The sequence below is a fragment of the Schistocerca nitens genome, chromosome 3 (genome assembly GCF_023898315.1).
Source record: "Schistocerca nitens isolate TAMUIC-IGC-003100 chromosome 3, iqSchNite1.1, whole genome shotgun sequence".
Classification (NCBI taxonomy): Eukaryota; Metazoa; Arthropoda; class Insecta; order Orthoptera; family Acrididae; genus Schistocerca; species Schistocerca nitens.
The window spans coordinates 405,324,837-405,347,692 of NC_064616.1; the positions used below are offsets into that span (position 1 = coordinate 405,324,837).

Genomic DNA, 22,856 nt, shown 5'->3' on the forward strand with positions numbered 1-22,856 from the left:
GAGAGAGAGAGAGAGAGAGAGAGAGAGAGAGAGAGAGGACAGTGTCTCAAACGCCGAGGCGGAGACCAGAGAAGGCAAGGAGAAGAAGGCAATGAGAAGGCAATGAGAAGGCAAGGAGAAGAAGGCAATAAGAAGGCAAGGAGAAGAAGGCAATGAGAAGGCAAGGAGAAGGCAAGGAGAAGAAGGCAATGAGAAGGCAAGGAGAAGAAGGCAATGAGAAGGCAAGGAGAAGAAGGCAATGAGAAGGCAAGGAGATTATGCAGGGGAAAGAGTAAGGAAGACAGTGAGGTGGAGAAGAGCAAAGAAAGGAACCAACCAAAGAAAGGAAGAAACGAGAAGTGAAAAAGCAAAATGACCGCAAATAGAGGTCGTGGAACCGTCCGTCTCCGGACGCAGGCGCTAACTACCCCCTTGAGGGGGAGGGACTCCTTTTAGTCGCCTCTTACGACAGGCAGGAATACCTCGGGCCTATTCTTACCCCGGACCCGCAGGGGGGGTCGAGGGCTTGTAGGTTGCTTAAGGAGTCACTACAGATGGCGAAGGACTCACCTGCACAGGAGCGGATATGCTCAAGAGCGTGAGAGATGGCTTCCTACTCTGCACTGAAAACACTGCAGCCATCTGACAAGGAGCACTGTTCATTACATCCAGCGTGAGCAAACATGAAGCCAACGTGATCACTGAACATCGAGCCATCGGTGTAGACTATTTCTGAGCCCTGGAACTTGCCGACAATAGAGAAAAATTGCTAGCAGAGGGCCTCAGATGGTACTGAGCCTTTTGGGCCTTGTGATAGGTCCTAATGAAGCTGTGGTCGAGGCATGGACCATGGAGCTGTACCTCAGTAGACCTGCAGGAAATGTGGTAGAGGGAAACTGCCAAATTGAGTAAGAAGCGACTGGACATGGACTGCAATTGGAATCCCCGATCTGGGTCGCCGTTGAGGGAGATGACCACCGTGTTAGGGAAAAGGAGAGAGTAGTTTGGACAGTGAGGCGAACTATGAAAGTGTGTGGTATGATTCACAAGCAGTTGTCACCTGATCTGCTATGGTGGAACGCCAGCTTCCATGAGGAGGCTGTTCACTTGGTTCATTTGGAAAGCTCCCGCCGGAAGTTGAACTCCACGGTGGTGTATAGGGTCCATCATCCGCAACGCTGAGGGTAAGGCTAAACCACACACCAGGCTCCTATAGGCAAGACAGGACTGCACAAGGGCTTAATACAGCTGAAGCAGTGTAAGACTATCAGCAGCCCAGTTGGTGTGTCTCAGGCATCGTATAATATTAAGATGCCGCCAGCACTCTTCCTTACACTGATGAAGATGGGGAAGACAAGCTAAGTGGGCATTGAAGACCAGTCCCAAAAAGCAGTAAGTCTAAACTACATTAAGTAGTTGGTTATTGAGGTAAAGTTCCAGATGTGGGTGGACAGTACGACGACGACAGAAGTGCATGACGCAACTCTTGGCGGCTGAAAACAAAGCCGTGAGTGAGTGCCCGTGACTGCGCCTTTCATATGGCTCCCTGCAGTTGACCTTCAGCCACATCAATGGAAGAGGAGCAGAAGGAAATTACATAAATTGTCAGCATATAAGAAGGGGAATACTGAGGACCCCATTTCTGCTGCAAGGCCATTAATGGCAACTAAAAAGAGTGGGACGCTCAGTAAAGAGCCCTGTGGGACCCCATTCTCTTGGATGTGGAGCAAACTGTGTGAAGCACTGACTCGAGCTCTGAAAATGCAGAGCGTTGGGAGCGGGCCCCGGAGACCCCACTTGTACAGAGTTGCAAGGATGTGATGTCACCACATGGTACCATAGGCTTTCGTCACATAAAAAAAGACGGTAATAAGGTGTTGACACTGGGAAAAGGCAATTCAGATGGCGGACTCCAGGCAGATCAAGTTGTCAGTCATGGAGTGACCTTGGCAGAAACCACCCTGGGACGGTGCCAGAAGACCCCGAGACTCAAGGAACCAACACAACCACCAGTTCACTATACGTTTGAGCAGCTTGCACAGAACACTCTTGAGGCTGACAGGATGACAGCAATCTACGTCTAGTGGTTTCTTACCAGGTTTTATCACTGGAATGACGATACTTTCTCACTATTGCAACAGGAATTCGCAATCACTGCAGTTGCGGTTGAGGACAGCATGGAGGTAGCACTGATAATCTGCTGAAAGATGTTTAATCATTTGGGAATGGATGCGGTCTGGCCCAGAGGACATGTCAGCACAATTGGCAAGGGCACAGTGAAATTGCCACTTACTGAAGGGAGCAGTATACAGCACAGGGTGGCATGGAGCAATAGGTAGGTGTTGTCGTTCCACCTGCTGTTTTAGGAGACGAAAGGCAGGGCGGTAATTCTCAGATGCAGATGAGCGGGCATAATGCTTGGCGAGATGCTCAGTGATTACTTCTGGATCGACATATACAACTGCATGTGTGCAAAGTCCACGTATACCTGCGGGAGGGATCTGATATCTGTAAAGGAGTCTGACCTTGGTCCAAACCCAGGAAAGAGAGGTTTGTGTTCCGATGGTGGAGAAGCATTGTTCGCAATACTCCTGCTTCTGTAGTTTGATGAGTTGATGGACCCAGACACAGAGCTGTTTGAAGGCAATAAGGCACTCTAGGGATGGGTGGTACTTGTGATGTTGGAGGACCCGCCTACAGTCTCAAATGGCTGCAGAGATTTCCAGTGACCATTAAGGCACTGACTTCCGCCCGGGGTAGCCTGAGGAACAAGGGATGCCGATTCCTCTGCAGTAACAACGTTAGTAGTGATGGTCTGGAGCACCTCACCAATGTTGCCATACAATGGAGATTCAACAGTGTTAGTGGAAGTGAAAGTGCCCCAGTCAGCCTTGGTAAGAGCCCATCTGGACAAGTGTCCAGGTGAGTGATGCCAGGGCAGGGACAGGAAGAGTGGAAAGTGGTCACAACCACACAAGTCATTGTGAGCTCTCCAGTGGATAGACGGGAGAAGACCAGGAGTGAAAACTGAGAGATCAATGGTCAAGTATATGCCATGTGCCACACTGAAATGGATGGTGGCACCTGTACTTAAGAGGTAAAGGTCAAGTAGAGTCAGTAGATCCTCGACATCTTTACCACAGCCAATAATCTTGGAACCACCCCACAAAGGGTTATGGACATTAAAATCACCCACAAGTAGAAAAGGTGAGGGGAGTTGGTAAATTAGTGCAGCCAAAACATGGTGCCGAATTTCACAATCTGGTGGAAGGTAGATGTTACAGATTGTAATTTCCTGTGTTGTCCTCAACCGACAGCCACAGCTTCTAAATGTATTTGAAGGGGCACAGGTTCTCTACACACGGAGGTAAGGATATAGATACAGATTCCACCTGACATTATGTTACAGTCAGTACGGTTTTTGTAGTACCCCCAATAGCCACGAAGGGCGGGGATCCAAATTGCAGGAAACCGGGTTTCCTGAAGGGCAAGGCAAAAAGCAGGTAAAATGCTTAAAAGCTGTTGTAGCTCAGCCAGGTAGGAGAAAAAACCACCACAGTTCCACTGGAGGAGTACACTATCAGTCGTCTGGGAAGGTACGAAGGGACCAAGGAGGCAGTTTTTGCATCAGGGTCACCTGTCGCCACTGACTAAGTGCTAGTATCCAGGACCATTGGGTCTGAAGTGTTGGCAATATCTACGTCTTCAAGGGATAATAGAATCTCCACCTTGTCCTCTGACATGGAACTGTTAGAGTGGCGGAGTGGGGACACCAGTCATGTCAGTCATGTTTCTTAACCAATTTCTTCTTCATCAGTTTGTCCCATTGCTGCTCTTTAGGGACATGCTGGGAGGGCTTCCCTGAAATAGCAACAGGGGCACAGGAAGAGCATGGAGCCCTTCCACCAGCAGCATGTGCCTCCTTCAGCCACTGGCTACTGCCACTTTGGCAGTTGTTGAGATCTCTGAAGGGAGAGTCCCAAGGGACCCCTTCCGCACGTGAGGAGCCAGAGGAGGATGTTGCTTTTCCAGCTGGAGTGTGGGGACTGATGTCCCCAGCAGTTTCTAGAGGTGTTGGCCCCCAAAGTAAAAGCTTTAGGATCAACAGAAGAAGTAGTGCACCCAAGCACTAAGGGGGAGGGAGGGAGGGAGGGAATGGAATCGGGTGGTAGGGCCCACTGTACGAGGTTTAGATGAGGAGAGTGTTGTCGCCAATGAGGAAGACGGCGACATTGCGGCAGTGTAAGACAAGAGTAATCAAATGAGGTGCAACCTTTCATATTTCAGTTTAGCCTATCTGTGAGTCATCCTGTATTGGGTCTTGTACTCCATAATTTTCACCACCTTTTGGAATACTGTGCAGTCCGGAGAGCAGATGGAGTGGTGCTCTTCAGTGGTCATCTCCCTCAACGGCGACCCAGATCGGGGATTCCAATTGCAGTCCATGTCCAGTCGCTTCTTACTCAATTTGGCAGTTTCCCTCTACCACATTTCCTGCAGGTCTACTGAGGTACAGCTCCATGGTCCATGCCTCGACCACAGCTTCATTAGGACCTATCACAAGGCCCAAAAGGCTCAGTACCATCTGAGGCCCTCTGCTAGCAATCTTTTGATCACCTTAACTGGTCTGTGTACACCTAATAATGGTTTACTCTTGGAAACAGGGAAAGGAAACGTACTTCAAATCCTATATTATCCATATCTTGCAGTTGACGAAATTTTAGTGGGTCACATATTAGTTTTGCATGACGTGAGGGGATGTGACACCACATCTATATTGTTTTATCATGTGACAAGCAGCAGCAACACAGCAGCATTCAAAGATAGGTTTGTAGTAGGTTTGTCAATGGCTAGGCTACAAGCACAGACATGAGGATTGGGGATGAACAATATCCAACAGCAGTGTTGTGTCAATCACTACTTTGCAGAATCTTTCACCAGCTGCAATTTTAAAACAGGTCCTGTGTGAGTGCAAGAAAGGCTGCTGAGTAGGTATTCAAAACTTTGCTTCAGCTGCAAGAGATCCTGCAAAAATGTAGAAGAACATGCTTTGGTCAATGAAGATGAGTATGATATTCTTGACCTCAGCTGAAATGTTGATGACCTTGATGAGGAACCAGCAGGTGACCAACCACTGGTCCTTTCACAAGTATGTCTAACTATATATAGTAATCAATCATTATTTCAAGTACAACTTCAGCCATACTGAACTATGTTATTTCTTGTAGTATGTAATAGTTTCTTTGTTATCACCAGATAGTAAAAGAAATAGGATGGTATCAATTAGCCTGGATCATCTGGAATAAAGAGACTCAGACAGTGACATCAGAACTGTGCATAATGAATTTCAATTGCCCATAAATTTATTGCTTTAACTGTCTCACTTCCACATAAATTTTTACACAAATTACTATTATGATAAAATAGCACCAATTTCAACACCACTGGAACAACGAAAGAGGTTCAAAATACCTTTGAACTTCATTCTGCAGCAAAAAAATTACATTTTTAACATTTTTCCACTAAACTTCATGACTGTTCCTCATTTATTCCACTTTGACAATAGTATGCCACTGAATTTTCTCAATTTCATGTATACATAGAACAGCAGAAGGGGTCAATTGACCCTTGGCATAACTAGTTTTTAGAGTATCACTGTTCTCAGAATTACAAAGGTACCTGCTTCAGTCATTGCCTTGAATGATGATTAGCGCAAAGTCAGAAAAGTTTTGACACTGTATATTTTTCAGTCAGATTTCATGTGTTCATAATGTTACTCGCCTCATCAGTTACATAGTGTATTTTTGTCAGTGACAGGTATATTCAATGTCACATCAGTGTGGTCATACTAATGAAGATATTTTGCATATCCAGGAGAATTCATATATTGAATCAGAAAATGCCTTATCAGATTCAGATGGTGATTGTCTGCCAGAATCACCAAGATGCAAGTAACGAGACGGAGGAGTTACAGTGAGATGTCTCCCCATCTCAATTCTTTCCACAACAATCTCAAGAGTCAACTAGCACAACAGTGAAAATGGTAGCTAGAGCTGGAACAAAATGGAAGATGGCTAACATGCCATCACCTGGAAGACTGGCTGCTCTTAACATTCTGAAGGAGAGAAGAGGGCCCACTATATATGCCTGCAACCAAGTTTTTGACTCCAACATGAATGTTTTCCAACTTCTTTTTGATGAATCAGTGGTGTGTACCATAAAAAAACCACAACACAGAATCAAGCAATCGGAATGAAATAAATACACCAATTGGACTGGACAGTTGGAGGAACTGGATGCAATGATTGGCATCATGTATGAGAAGCACTTTTTGTGCTAAAGATGCTCAATTGGATGACCTTTCACCTTGTTCTTGAGAACCTAATTTCATCAGGGATAAAATGAGAAGAGAGACATTCCGCGTACTTATTAGATTCCTCTGTTTTGATGAGAAGTCATCCTCAGCTCAGTGCATGTCTAGTGACTAATTCACTCTTAACTGTGAACTATGGAACAAGTTCATGCAAACCTGCCTCTGCTGTTACTGTCCCGGTGAAAATATGACAGTTAATGAGCAGTTACTTTTTATGTAAAGCAAAGTACAGTGTTACAAAGTTTATGGCAAACAAACCTGACAAATATGGACTACAGTTCTGGATAGCTGCAGACAAGGCATCTAAGGAAATTTGCAATGCTTTCCCGTACCTCGGTAGCGAGTAGGAATACCGACTAGACAGCCAGCCATTGGGACAGTGTGTAGCCCTTCACCTCATGGAGCTCTTTCTAAACAAATGAAGGGAAGTGACATCCCTTCAGCTTGCCAAGAAACTAACTAAAGTTGGTAGTACTAGAATGGACAGAATGTATGCGCACACTGTTTTAGGATGCAGGAGCAGCTAGCCACAGTTTGCGAACAGCTGAAGAAGATTTTGGTTGTGGTCAGTTGATTACAGGCTGCTTGCTCAGGGTATAAAGGTAACAGAGAACCTGGCACGTTGCACAGCGCACCTCAGATGTTGCATGTTTTGCTCAAGAGCTCTGCTGCCGAGGCAGCTTACAGCATACACGACACGGGAGAATCGCCTCATCTCAGCGTGAGTGGCAGACTGTAACTCACTCATGCTGCTCAAGGTGAAGAGTCAATGTGGAGACTGGCCATTTGGCCTCGCTCATTCAGCATGTGAGTGGGCAAGTGGCTGCACCTCCATAAGGATCTGAGTAGGCACACGGGGCAGAAGTTTGCTAGTCAGGAGCTCCAATGTTGAGCATGTTATGGAGCCTCTTGGGAGGGACTAGCATCCAGGGTTCTTTTTATATACAAAAAATAAAAATAAACAAGTAAATAAAAAATTACAAAAATTAGTAGAAAAATGCAGTAAAAAGATCAAAATTGTGAAGCATGTACCAATCTCCGCTGTCTTACCTTAGCAAAAGATCTTGCCGAGAACCCGAGAAAACTCTGGTCCTATATAAAATTGCTACACTATGGGATAAAAGTGTCCAGACACCTGGCTGAAAATGACAAGTTCGAGGCGCCCTCCATCGGTAATGTTGGAATTCGATATGATGTTAGCCCACCCTTAGCCTTGATGACAGATTCCACTCCCCCAGGCATACGTTCAATCAGGTGCTGGAAGGTTTCTTGGGGAATGGCAGCCCATTCTTCACAGAGTGCCGCACTGAGGAGAGGTTTTGATGTCGGTCGGTGAGGCCTGGCACTAAGTCAGCATTCCAAAACATGCCAAAGGGGTTCTATAGGATTCAGGTCAGGACTCTGTGCAGGCCAGTCCATTATAGGGCAGTTACTGTTGTGTAACCACTCCGCCTCAGGCTGCGCATTATGAACAGGTGCTCGATCGTGTTGAAAGGTGCAATCGCCATCCCCGAACTGCTCTTCAACAGTGGGAGGCAAGAAAGTGCTTAAAACATCAATGTAGGCCTGTGCTGTGATAGTGCCATGCAAAACAACAAGGGGTGCAAGCCCCCTCCATGAAAAGCACGACCACACCTTAACACTGCCGCCTCCAAATTTTAATGTTGACACTACACATGCTAGTAGATGACGTTCACCGGGCATTTGCCGTACCCACACCCTGGCATCAGATGCCACATTGTGTACCATGATTTGTCACTCCGCACAACATTTTTCCACTGTTCAATCGTCCAAAGTTTACGCTCCTTACACCAAGCAAGGCGGCATGTGGCATTTAGCGGCGCGATGTGTGGCTTATGAGCAGCTGCTCGATCATGACATTCAAGTTTTCTCACCTCCTGCCTAACTGTCATAGTACTTGCAGTGGATCCTGATGCAATTTGTAATTCCTGTGTGATGGTCTGGATAGATGTCTGCCTATTACACATAACAACCATCTTCAACCGTCGGCGGTCTCTGTCAGTTGACAGACGAGGTCGGCCTGTGCACTTTTGTGCTGTACGTGTCCCTTCACATTTCCACTTCACTATCACATCGGAAACAGTAGACCAAGGGATGTTTAGGAGTGTGGAAATCTTGCGTACAGACGTATGACACAAGTGACACCCAATCACCCGACCACGGTTGAAGTCCGTGAGTTCTGCGGAGCGCCTCATTCTACTCTCTCACGATGTCTAATGACTACTGAGGTTGCTGATATGGAGTACCTGGTAGTAGGTGGCAGCACAATGCACCTAAATGAAAAACGTATGTTTTTGGAGGTATCTGGATACTTTTTATCACATAGTGTAAGTGGGTCAAAGGCTTCTATCCAGTCACTCATTGACCAGTCTGGTGTGGCTATAGAAGACAGCAAAATGAAAGCAGAAGTTTTGAATTTCATGTGTAAGGAATTATTCACGAAGAAAGATCGTACAAACATATCTTCATTTGACCGTCACACAGACTTGCATATGATGGACATAGTAATAGGCATCCCCTGCATAGTGTAGCAACTGAAAGATTTGGAAACAATTACATCATCAGGTCCAGATGGAATCCCAACTCAGTTTTACAGAGAGTATTCTATGGTATGGCCCCATTACTTAGCTTACATTTAACATGAATCTCTCACCCATCACAAAGTCCCAAGTGATTACAAAAACCTGTAATCACCACTGCTTGTGTGAAACACAGCTTGTGCTTCTCTTGCAAGATACGCTACGATTCATAGATGGAGGGCAAGAGGCAGATTCCATATTCCTGGATTTCCACAAAGCATTTGGCAGTGCTCCACTGCAGACTGTTAAAGAAGGTCTGAGAATACAGATATATGAGTGGCTTGAAGACTTCTTGAGTAATAGACCCCAGTATGTTGTCCTCGAAGGCAAGTGTTCATCGAAGACAAGGTTGGCTCTGAGCACTATGGGACTCAACTGCTGTGGTCATAAGTCCCCTAGAACTTAGAACTACTTAAAGCTAACTAACCTAAGGACATCACACACATCCATGCCCGAGGCAGGATTCGAAGACAAGGGTCTTGTCAACAGGGCTCAAGGGAGGTGAGGTAAAATCACTCTCATTCTCTACACACCTACACAAATGATTTTATGAGCAGGGTGAGCAGCAATCTGCAGTTGTTTGCTATTAATGCTATGATGTATGGGTAGGTGTAGTCACTGAGTGAATGTAGGGGGATACAAGAGGACTTAGACAAAGTTTCTTGTTAGCATGGTGAATGGCAGCTAGCTCTAAATGTAGAATACAAGTTAACGCAGATGAGCAGGAATTTTTTTTTTTTTTTTTTTTTTTTGTAATGTTAGAATTCAGCACAATAGTGTGATGCTTGACACAAGCACATCGATTAAATATGTAGGGGTAAAGTTGCAAAGCAATATGAAATGGAAAGAGCACGCGAGGACAGTAGAAGGGAAGACAAATGGTAGACTTCATTTTATTGGGAGAATATTAGTAAAGTGTAGCTCATCTAGAAAGGAGATAGCATATAGAACACTAGTGTGATCTATTCTCAAGTACTGATCAGTTGTTTTGATCGCCACTACATCGGATTAAAGGAAGACTTCAAAGCAATTCAATTCAGAGGCATGCTGCTAGATTTGTTACCACTTGGTTCAATCAACTAACGAGTATTACACAGATGCTTCATGAACTCAAATGGGAATTCCTGGAGGGAAGACTATGTTATCACAAAACACTATTGAGAAAATTTCGAGAAGTGGCCTATGAAGCTGCAGAACAATTCTACTGCTGCCATTATACATTTAGCGTAAGGAACATGAAGATAACAGAAATTAGAGCTCTTATGGAGGCATATAAATAGTCCTTTTTCTATCACTATTTGGGAGTGGAACAGGGAAGGAAATTAATAGTAGTGGTGCAAGGTACCCTCCACCATGCACCATACAGTGGCTTGCAAAGTATGTACATGTATGTGAGTGGAGAAAAGAAGAACAAACCAGAAACAGCTTCCTTCCATAATGTTACAAAGTGTCGTACAGACATAGCTGATCAAATGATTTCTTGCAGCATATGACTAATGCATGTCTTTTACAATATCCTAGACATGACAGCAATAAAGTTGTTATCATCTACAATCAAATAACAAAAAATACATGGGAAGAGGAAAGCATTCATTCTTCAGCTGGTAAATGAACTCACGCGTGGGGGAGGACAGGACCACAAAAGTTAATGGAGCAAAGAAGCGGCTAAAAAACTGCGCAAATCAAAAAAGCAAATGAAGTTTCATACCGGAATGTGCAAAGGAAGCGAGAACATCATCTGAGAGAAATGCAAAAATAAATAAATAAATGGCCATCTGTGCAAAATGTGTATGAAAAGTATAAATAATCTGTTGAAACTGATTTCAGTGTCTAGAAACAAGTTAAATGAATGACAAAATGATAGGAATTTTAAAAACAGGTCAAATTTTTGGGTAGGAAACAGTAATCTAAACATGTTAGAACATGAAGTTAAGGCTTTGACTGAAATGAGTACATTATGTACAATCAAATGGAAAAAAACAGAGATCTTACTTTAACCACATCATGAATTAAATTGCAGATTTTTATTAACACAAGTTTCTTTAGGGGTCAAACAACCACTTCCCCATGTTCTAGTGGTTTAACATATTCCACTGTTCTAGAGAAATATTTTTCTGCCAGACCCAAGAATAACATCATAATTAACAAATTACCTTTGACAGAAACCTGCAATCTCTACACACAAGGTGTAGTGTAGCTAACTAAGGCGTATTCAATGAAGTTCCTAACCATAAATTAGATTTGACTACTGAAGTGTGTGCATTTTTTATCTGTGAGTGTGCATGACTGGACTGCTACAGACCAAAAACACACATTTTAACTTTGCATTTACACTTGAACTATTCACCTGAAGAAGTCATAGGGAAGCAATTTTTTAAAGAAATGTAATATTCTTTAGCCTTGTTCTGGACAGATTTCCACAAAAAGTGCATATTTTCAGGACACGAGTAGAAGCTAAAAATGTCCAAAAACATGATTTACCACTTTCTTTTGTGCTTTTTTTTCCTTCTTTAATGTTCCTTCACTTTTCTGTGGCAAACCACAATAGTTCAGGAAAAAAGGGGTGAGAGGGAGAGAACCCTCCAAAAAACATTTCAGCAACAATGATGAAAGGTCTGGAAAAAAAAAAAAAGGTCAGAAACTGCCTGTTTGAGTGGTACGAACATTTATAGGAGACTAAGCCACAGTTAAAATTATAACAAGCAAAAAATTATATTAAGTAAAGATGAAGGTCCACACGAAACATTTTGTAATTTGCTGATGTATGTGAAAGTTCGCACTTCTCAATTACTTGCAATACTGCCGTTGAATCAACTGAAAACATAATATCTCATTTTGTCTCCTGCCTAATGAGAAGGTGAGGTCCGTCACCAAGTTTTTGAACACACAAACTGTAACGTTGCTGAACATTCAGTGTTAACTCTGTGTAGTTTATTGATTGGATGTAATGAAGCACATGGCGTATGAATTTTTTTTTTATACTTCATCAAAATGTACACGGTGAGTGCACAAATCGGTCATCCTACATCAATAATGGCACTGTGTAAAACCTTTCTTTACAATTATGAACCCTTTCACATTTCATACAAATAGTCTGAACCTAGCTGCACAAAACAGTCATGAAGCACCTGTTTAGAAAATTATTTTCCAAGTGGGTTCTGAGAAATCCAACAATATTTCTTCTGAAGCTACTATTCTCCCCAAGACCCTCTGTCACTTGTATAACACTGTAGCTCCCAAGAAGTCAACATAAAGATGCACCAAATATACCTTTACACACATAGTTGCAACAGAAGAGGTAAACTGTACTCGCTCAGTTGCTCTATCAGCTTTCAATAATACATCATATCTGTTCTTGATGTATATGGTTTCAACATTGTCCAATTGGTACTTTTAAATACTCAGTCTTCTATATCGTTAATAAAGAAAGTTTCCATCTGGAAGTTTGAATAACTGAAATTCAGCAACCTGTTCCCACATGGTTCTAATGAATGTCACATAAAATTATGCATTTTAAGAAACTCACTAAACATTTCAAATGGGGATGGTTTTGGGCACTATTTTATATTGGGGCAAGCAATATGAATGAATGTGTAAGTACATAAATTTTGGTATCATAAATGTATCTCAGTTTATGACAATTAAAAGAGAGAAAAAGACTTGAGAACACAAAGTATATACAATCAAGTAACCAAGTTTAAATGCTACATTTCTGCAGATAATGACGGAAAAAGTGACTCAGTAAAATCTGTTCTGTATGGATGCTTCTCATGTATATTGTTGTATGGACACACAAAACTGGAAATGTTTACATGAAAAAGTGAATAAAGTCCCTGAAATGTCATACAGCTGATTGAAACAATATGAAAACTAAGTGTGCACACATACATATTCACAAACCCCCGCCACCGCACAGTTCCCACAAGTGCGCACGTGTGTGTGTGTGTGTGTGTGTGTGTGTGTGTGTGTGTGTGTGTGTGTGAGAGAGAGAGAGAGAGAGAGAGAGAGAGAGAGAGAGAGAGAGAGAGAGATATTTTGGAGTGCAGAATGTCAAATCAAAACACCTTTCAGCCGTCTAAATTTCCAAATGTTTCTTTTATTGAGCAACCCGTTTCAGTGATACATTACACCATCTTCAGGCCCCCTGACTGACATGTAGAAGATTCCCACCTCTGGTCCAGTCAAAACAGGGGCCAGCATTCAATGACTGGTGTCAATAGATTTTTGACACAGCAATAACTTCGCATGTAGACTGTTAGACAAATATATCACCGAAACTAGTTGCTCAATGAAATAACAATTTGGAAATTTAAATAGCTTAAAAGGTGTTTTGATTTGACATTCTGTGCTGAACAGCCAAAGTTCCACAACCACCTGTATAAAGAGGGGAATACAGAGACCATTTTGAAGGGTGTTTGTCATAACCATCATTCATGCAATAACAATGTTTAACTATACTTCTGGTATGGTGTCTATAACAGTTTCACATCTTGGCATTCAATTTTCAATAAAATGTATAAGTTTCTTATCACCATTTTCAAAGCATAATTTTAGACATTACCTGCACAGCATCTAGCACCAATCCTGCCCCGACCATGCCTAGACCTGCTATAAGAAATGGGATGAATACTTGAATAGCAATTGATAGATATGTTTCAGACTGAGGAGGTTCTGCAGGTGGTGCCAGCATGCTGGCTTCAACAACAACATCTGGCAGCTGGCCATTTTCAGGCTCATCAACAGTAGTTAACTCAGCAGAGTCCACAGGCAGGACACCACTACCTGCCAGGTTCAGCATGGTCAGGCGGGGGTGGTTGTACTTTAGCGCCTCGCTGGAGGGCACATGCCCAAAACACACCCTGTTAAAAATAACATACATTACAACAGAGAGAAAATTACAAAGGGTACCTTAAATTGAAATGTTACAAGAATTGATGACATATGACAGCTGATGTGATAAGTTCCACATGTTCTTTTAATGATAACAGCTGCTTGACAAAGGCCATCCAAACTTTGGAAATACAATTACGTGTTAACAAAAAATACAGCTGTAACTATATGTACTAATCTTCATGTATTACTCTATATCCCAAACTCCACCTATCAACCCTGTTTCTTTTCAAGGTACAATCTGGATCTTCCAAACAAAGTGGTATTTCATCTCTGCTTGAAACTTCAGTGGCCACGGAACAGGAAGCATGGCAGATGATATACTGACATTTTTAATTGTGAAAGAAACAGAACTTGTCAAATATGACTTATTAAGCGTAAAAACAGATGTGATACTAACTGGAATTCCTGGCCACATTGCTGCCCCATCTATTATTTTAGATCTTATGAAATGAGTCTGAATTGTATGTACTGAAGTTTTGGTCAGGGAGCGAGAATTTTCACCTGTTCACCAATGTCAAATGTTACATCTGTGTAGAAAATTTGTAGGTTTCTTGTTACAAGCATATTTCATCTGGTTCACAGCTTTTATAACAATAACAATTATTATACAGCAGATATTAGACATTAGTTTAACAAATTATAGCTGTCACAGACCTAAATTTATTACATTTAAAACGTCACATCTCATACTCCATAAATATGTGTTAAAGGAAAAGTTACTGACATACAAAGCCTACCAGATATGCACGAAAGAATAACTTTACAGACCTCAATGTACAGTAAAATTCACTTTGCGACTCCACTGGCTTATTTAACAGCTGAAAAAAAAAAAATAGAAGTGAAACAATAGTTTCTGATGATTTTAATACTGATTTTCTTGAATTCATTTGGTAAGAATTTACTGCAACTGATAGAATTATAATTTAACTAAATTTCTATTAGGATAGATGATTATCAGAAAGAGTAATCCACAATATCTTTACAGAAAGGTGCAATGAACAATACTGTACCATGTTACAAAACCCACACACAGTGGCCTCTGAGATAATGACTTGAAGGTCCACATGTTAAATGTTAATGCTAATCGGTATACAAAATCTTATTAAACCTGACTTCAGAATAGTAGTTAGTAAGTCGAAGATGGATTATTTTAGGAAATTTCTCACAGAGGTAAACTAGAGTGATGTACATAGTGATCTTGACATGAATGGAAAATACAACACTTTAGTACCAAAGTCCATATTTTATCTGAAATATGTTTTCCACCAAAAGTAAATAAGATTAGATGAAAGTCTGAAGGAGAAAAGCAATGGATTGCTGAAGAACAAAGGTATCTCGCAAGACAAAAAGGAAACTGTTTGTCAGAAACAGCTGTGATGTTTATGGCATAGCTCATTATAAAGCATAGTGCAAAATACTGAACAGCAAATATATTATTTGTAGTCAGAAACATGCCTTTGACCATATCTTAATGCACATAAAACAAAAATCATGAAAGATGAGAATGAACATAATTCATCAGACAAACTATAGGGCACTGGTATATTCTGATGTGTCAAAGGTACTCGACTGTATAAATCACAATATCCTTTAAAGTAAATACGAATATTGTGGTGTAACAGGAAATGACATAAAATGGTTTAGAACTTATCTACCCAGTAGGTAATAAAGGGTGTCAGCAAGAAAGAATATTGTATCAAGCTATCAGTATTTGTCCAACTGGGAGCTCTCATCCTCCGATTCTGTTCATATTATTATCTAATTATGAATGACTTATCCAGTAATATGTATATGGCACAGTAGGCAATTAAATAGGAATATTCGACACTGGTCATTGGCTTTGACCAGTGACATAGGCAACATGCTACAAACCTAGTAAACAACAGGGCAGCAATTTTTTCAAATGAGCTGTACTACAAATCAATCTGCCACTACAACAAGATTTTTTTTCTTTCATATTCACTGGCTTTGCCAGCTAACAATAAAAATGAAAATACACACCAAGATGTAGCACCACAGCAGCTGTTAACATTGTGCCACTGGTCAAAGCTGTCTACTAGTATCTAATATTCCTCATGACCCCAGTAGGCTACGCGAATCAACAAGATTGGATTGGATTGATGGGGTTAAAAAGACCAAACTATGAGGTCATCAGTCCCTCCATCCTATATGCGCCAAGCCAGAAATAGTCCATAAAGATGAAGGACACAGAAGACAAATTCTGATGAACCAAATTGTACCCAGTATTCAATAAGACCAAGAGATAGATGCAAGTAGAAGTGAAAGAGGGGTAAGAGGTTGAAGGTAGGCGAGTTGCTCCACCCAGACAGAAAATGGAGGCCCCAAGAACAAGTTATACAATGGGAGATGCACCCTCTGCACCCGACACTGCTTCCTTACCCTCCAATACCACAATAAAATTAGCTATGCAGACAAGTTGATAAAATTTCAGGAAAGAGAGAGACGATGACGACGAGACAGTAAACCAATGACAGATGTAAAACAAGAATTTAAAAAGTTGGAAGGGCAGAAGACAGGCTGGACCACTGAGCAAGGGTAGCCATGGGAGGCCCAGGTCATCACAGACAATGGGGCTCTCCTCCAATCTCTCAAGTGACACTGTCTCACAGAGAGGAGTAGAAACCAGATTCACATGTACAACATTAAACCACATCAGCAGCTTTGGCATTGTCCGCTTGCACCACGGGCAGCATGTTCGCAAGTTTAAGGTTTCGTTATAATGTGAGCAAACTAGGGCAGCCCAGTAGGATGGGGTCCACTGTTAGACAGGGACCATACCAAGAGGGGGTGGATCCTGATCCTATGACGTGGCCATGGATCAGCCAAGTGTGGCTAATGTGAATCAGACAGAAACGTAGATTCCTTGCGAGAAATACAAAGGGGGGACTGCCAAAGGGTAGTAGTGTCCTTTATAGCTTGTTTGTTCAGAGAAACCAGGGCACACCAATCTGTGTTCCAAGCCTGCAACAACTGATGGCACAGAGTCAACTGGATGTCCAGCTCCTGTACCCTCACCTCCAGTCAGCATCCTGGTAGCCCACTTTGCCAACCAGTCAGCAGGTTTTTCCCCTGGGATCCCAACATGACCTGGGGTCCAGTCAAAGATGACGACCCATCCAGCTTGGAGGTAAAAAATTAGGTCCTGGATAGTCGCAACCAATAGCTATCACAGGTAGCACTCACTGGTAGCTTGAAGACTATTCAGAGTAACTGCTGATTGAGAACATCTCACTGGGACAAGAACGAATGTGACCGAGGGCTTGAGTGTGCTACCTATTCTGCACTGAATACACTGCATATGTTCGGCAGGTAGCGTAGTTCACTACACCTTGCATGTGTGCAGGCAGAAACTGGTTTGTCTGTCAACCATTGAGCCGTCAGTGTATACCACTTACAAACCCATAAATGCATCAAAGATGGCCTGAAACAGGTGCAAAAAAAAAAAAAAAAAAAAAAAAAAAAAAAAAAAAAAAAAGAAAAAATCATGAGCTGAACAGTCTTTAGACCCAACGGATAGGTTGAGACAAATTCAATAATGGGGGTACACACACAATCGCTTCCTGACAAGCAAGGTGACTCTCCCTACAAGTAAAAAGGACATGAAAGTTTGGATGCTCAAGGGAGAAGTGAATGTGTATCAAATAGTTGAGCAGCAGTTGTTGGTACCTGATCTGTGATGGAGGGACCTAAGCCTCCACGAGCAGGCTGTTCACATGGCTGGTCCAAAAGGCACCTGTCACATGTCTGACCTCGCTATGGTGAATCGCATCCAGCACCCACAATGCTTCAAGGGGATGACAAGACTCCCAATATCAAGACGAGACAGCATCAGGGCTTTTAAAGCCGCAAAAGGATAGAGTGGTTGGTCTGCACCCCAGCTGGTGTTACTGAGATTGCAAAGAGTATTAAGTTGTCACCAGCATGTTCCCTTAAGTTGGCAAAGATGGGGAAGCCACATCAACCGGGCATAAAAAAAATGGCTCTGAGCACTATGGGATTTAACATCTGAGGTCATCAGTCCCCTAGAACTTAGAACTACTTAAACCTAACTAACCTAAGGACATCACAAACATCCATGGCCGAGGCAGGATTCGAACCTGTGACCGTAGCAGTCGCGCGGTTCCGGACTGAAGCGCCTAGAACCGCTCGGCCACAGCGGCTGGCCACCCGGGCCTAAAAGATAAGTCCCAAAAACTGATACGACTCCACCACATTGAGAAACTGATTGTCGAGGTAGAGTTCTGGTTGTGGATGGACACTATGATGTCGACAGAAGTGCACGACATATGTCTTGGCAGCTGAAAACTGGAAGCCATAGGTGAGAGCCCAGGACTGTATCCTTAGTATGGCACCCTGCATTCAATATTAAGCAGCACCCCATAGTGGAGGGGACTGATGACCATAGATGTTAAGTCCCATAGTACTCAGAGCCATTTGAGCCCATAGTGGAGGAGCAACAGTAAAAGCAAAATTCATCAGCATACAGTGAGGGTGGCACTGTAGACCCCACAGCTGCAGCTAGACCATTAGGAGCTAGTAGAAAAACATTGGGAGGGAACCTGGAGACCCAGTCACGTAGGTAACACAGATGTGATGATGCCAGGTGGCGTCATAAGCCTTCTGCAAGTTGAAGTCAGTGATAAGGTACTGATGCTGGGCGAAAGCTACCTGGATAGCAGGCTCCAAGCAGACCAAATTGCAGTAAAACTGCCTTAGCGAAAACTGCCCTAGGATGAAGCCAAAAGAACCCAAGCCTCAAGCTACCAATGCAGCTGCTGGCACACCATACATTCAATCAAATTGCACAGAACATCAGTGAGACTAATTAGACAATTGCTGTCCCACTCAATGCAGTGTTGACCTGGTTTCGGTACTGAATGGTCACACTGTCTCTCGATTGAGATGAAAACTCACCCTCACTCCAAATACAGCTGAAAATGGCAATGATGTCCTCTGGCATTCCACCAGTAGGTGTCGGAGCATTTGGCTGTGGATGTAGTCTGACCCTGGTGCCGTGTCAGTGCAAAGGGTTCAGGTACTGAAGAAGTCTGACTCACTGAAAGGAGCATTATATGGCTGCAGGTGACTTGTATTGAAAGGTAAGTAAATTTGCTTCAACTGCTGTTTGAGGACATGAAATGTAGGCTGATAACACAGTCCATCAACATTTAACAACAATCATCGCATAATTACATACTCCAGATACAAGACTTTCAACCAGATTGAGTAACTAGTAAATAAGATTAATGTTGACGGTAGTAGATGACAGACAAAAAGTGCAATTACAGGACCCTAATATCTGTCACAGAAGGATACTGGGCCTAAAATAACTATCAGCAAGACAATAATGACTGGTCACCTACTTACACGAAAACTAAGAAGCATGATAAGGCAAACTAATCTGAAAAGGAATACTAAAACAAGTTACTACTTTGGAAATACGGAAGCATCCGATTCCGCCCGTCTGCTTTGACCCATGACGTCACAAATATGGCGGAAACGACCATAAACCACGATTCCAACATGGGGCATATAAAGTCGTTATGTACACATTATGAGGACGAAAATACATCGAAAAACAAAGACACCCACGTTCCACAAAAGGCCTAATGACACTAACGGGGCAAGTGTGGGAAATAGGTGGTTTTTGGGTGGGGACAAACTAAATATAAACAAATTTAGACACCCACCCCCATACAAAACCACGCAAAACGACGAAAAAAACTGACCTCACGAAACTCCCCAAATACCACTAAACTCAATATCATCTGGAATCGGACACTTCCCTTGACCTATATAGCTCAACAGCAGCTCCCGATCCCATAAATTAGGACCTAACACTTCCCTTGACCTGTTGTTGTTGTGGTCTTCAGTCCTGAGACTGGTTTGATGCAGCTCTCCATGCTACCCTATCCTGTGCAAGCTTCTTCATCTCCCAGCACTTACTGCAACCTACATCCTTCTGAATCTGCTTAGTGTATTTGTCTCTTGGTCTCCCTCTACGATTTTTAACCTCCACGTTGCCCTCCAATGCTAAATTTGTGATCCCTTGAAGCCCCAGAACATGTCCTACCAACCGGTCCCTTCTTCTTGTCAAGTTGTGCCACAAACTCCTCTTCTCCCCAATTCTGTTCAATACCTCCTCATTAGTTATGTGATCTACCCATCTTCCCTTGACCTATATGGCTCAAAAACATCTCCAGATACGAATACCAACAGCCACACATTGGGATCGAACACTTCCCTTGACCTGTTATCCTTACGACATTTCCACATACAGCTGTCCCTGGTCCGAGACAACGGAACTTTAAGTAAGCCTCATTTCTTCACGACATGCTGAACACTTCCATAAAAAAATCCGAATAGTTGAAGAAATTTTATTAGAGACAACGCACTGTCCCCCATCATGGCCGACAACCAAAACCTGTTGACCCTGTCAGTCATATCCATACCTACCAAAGAAATAAAAAAGAAACGTCCCAAAATTCACAAACGACGCCACTCTCGCAAACTAAACCAAAAACATCACCTAACACACCACCAGAGAGCATCACTGATTGCATCAAAACGACACCTACAAACACACCACTCTCACAAACTAAATTCCACGCCGTCGTGACGTCACACACCACAACAGCCTTATGTCATGGGTCAAAGCCGACGGGTGGGATCGGACACTTCGGTCGACCCACTACTTTTACACTACAGCTCAGATACTTAAAAAAACACAAGATGGAAGGTCCTCTGACACCTGACAGCAGTTACAATGTGTCATACACAAATTAGCACATCCTGCTCTGGTAGCAGCCCACATTCCATAAAGCAACTCCTAGCTGAATTACAACGACTGACTTAAGTGAGTAAATGATTATATTAGTTCACTCTTCATAGTTTATTTTCCGTCACAACAGATTATGAAATTCCCAACAAGCATTTGTTGCTGCGGAACTGGATAAATAATTGCCCGACTTCAAAGGAGTCCCTGCATACAGCAGAATAAAAGTGTCCTCCTTCCTTCACAAGTTGATCCGGGAGCTCTGTGTTCTAAACAGCTTTCTACAACAAGTGTATATGAAGAAGAGTCTGATGAAATGATATGGAACTCTAGAACAATTCATTAAAGACCTTGAGTTTAAATAAGTGAATTATTGGGGCAAATCCTCAGAAATGAAATGAGTGGCCAGGAAAGCTCTAGAGTTAGCCAGCTGCCATATACCATCAAAATAAACAGAACTCATTTTAGCCACTACTAAACACAGTTTTCATAACAAACATTGGCACATATTATTATTTATGTCACTAAATCTTCAAATTCGCGCTTCTTATACTTAAGATGTATATTAAAATGAGGCTAGGGATGTCTTGCAAATAGAGCATCTAACTGAAGCATCTCACTGAAGTGAGAGCTAGAATTATATTTAGTGGTACACACAATTCTTTCGGGCTTAATAGAGCCTTGGGAACTCTATTTAAATCTTGACTGTTAACATTCATTTATCTGAATTCTTTTGTAGTGCATCCTCTCTTCTGTGTGCAATACATTTCAGGATACATATTTCACCAATGAACCGATTGTTTATTTTGGCTGTTGAAAACAATACCTGTAATTTTGGTGTGTCGGTAGTCACACATTTAAAGAATTCTGTACGATCGCGTATTTTGCTATTTGTTCATAAATATGAATCTCCTTCTATGCCGCCCCCCCCCCCCCCCACACACACACAAACAAACGCCTGCACTGAACTGTGGCTTTCATATAGACTGAATAATACCATAGTTTTACATCCCTTGTGCAGTAGGTCTGTCTGCAGATTTTTAAGTATCTATTTTCACTATTAGTCTTCTGTACACTGTGTGGCCACATTTTAGGCGAAGCATATTGCACCCATTATAATGAAACTGACATTGCAGTCTGAGTAATTCTAGCTGTGTATAAATTAAACGGAATACGTTTGGAATTAGGAGACAGAAAAAAATATTTGCTTTGGCGTACTGTTGTGAAGCTTGAGGCAAGTACGTCATATGAAAGTTTCCTTCGTCACGTAAACCTTTTAAAATGTGAACTAAAGAAATGTGATTCATGACTATTTCCTTTCTGCTTGATACGACACTCCGCAATATAGGCGTTTATCGAAGTATCAGGTAAATTAATTCACACTGATTGTAACTTAACATTGTTTTACAATGGAAATAATTCATGTTAGGAGGTACAACCACACTCGTTACCATACTGCACCCACGCAGCCTACATTACGACCATTGTGCAAATCATTAACAATACGTCTGATGCTCAGGTTTATGTTAAGGTAGTTATCTATGAAAAGGTATTGCTGGAAAGACATCTTCATGTATTCTGTTTGGGTATTTGTGGGACAAACAACGGTCGGTTTATTACAGAATCAGGAAGGCATACTACAATAACAAGCACATGTATTGGCGTGCAATAACACAAATTAAGTTTTGCTGAGAAGCTTCATACCTCAACTATAAGCGATGCCAATGACCAGCATATGGCACGCTCTTACACACCGGTGATCACATTTCATACACCTTACAAGAAACCGGCACCTCACACCATCTACCACCGGACCAACTTGCGCCAAAGATAGCCACTTCTGCAGAACTATCCTCTCTCAGCTTTCTATCTGACCAAGGATGTTCCTCCTACATAACTACGCTTAAAACTCTTCTTTAGCTTGTGCCTTTGTCCCGCAGTTTTCTTAGGGTCGGCATCGTTACTGTCGGAGTTGGCATGGTTAATTGAAGGCGTGGCCGGATGCCCTTCCTGTCGCCACATAACTACGCATAAAACTATAGACAACCGTGTCTATAGCTTATATTGTGACGTATCACATCCGTACAGAAGCTTCAATTTCGGCACTGAAACGAGATATTCCCAGCCACAAAAACTGTTTTGAGAGATTTTATTTTTTCATTTTCACTATTCTTTAACGGCCAGTATCCATGCAGTGACTTTTTTGTGCAGATTT

At 42.4% G+C, this 22,856-nt stretch overlaps 1 protein-coding gene across 2 annotated transcripts in view; it reads right to left on the reverse strand.

Annotated features, from left to right (window-relative positions):
• LOC126249613 (solute carrier family 41 member 1-like) overlaps positions 1-22,457 on the reverse strand; it is a 106,059-nt gene extending 83,602 nt beyond the window's left edge. For both annotated transcript variants that reach the window (XM_049951278.1, XM_049951279.1), the window contains exons 1-2: positions 22,346-22,457; positions 13,514-13,811 (exon numbers count right to left, since the gene is read on the reverse strand). In XM_049951278.1, the coding sequence (XP_049807235.1) occupies positions 13,514-13,750 (237 nt within the window). In that variant the 5' untranslated portion in view covers positions 13,751-13,811; positions 22,346-22,457. The remainder of the gene's footprint in view (positions 1-13,513; positions 13,812-22,345) is intronic.
• Between the last annotated feature and the right edge of the window lie 399 nt (positions 22,458-22,856).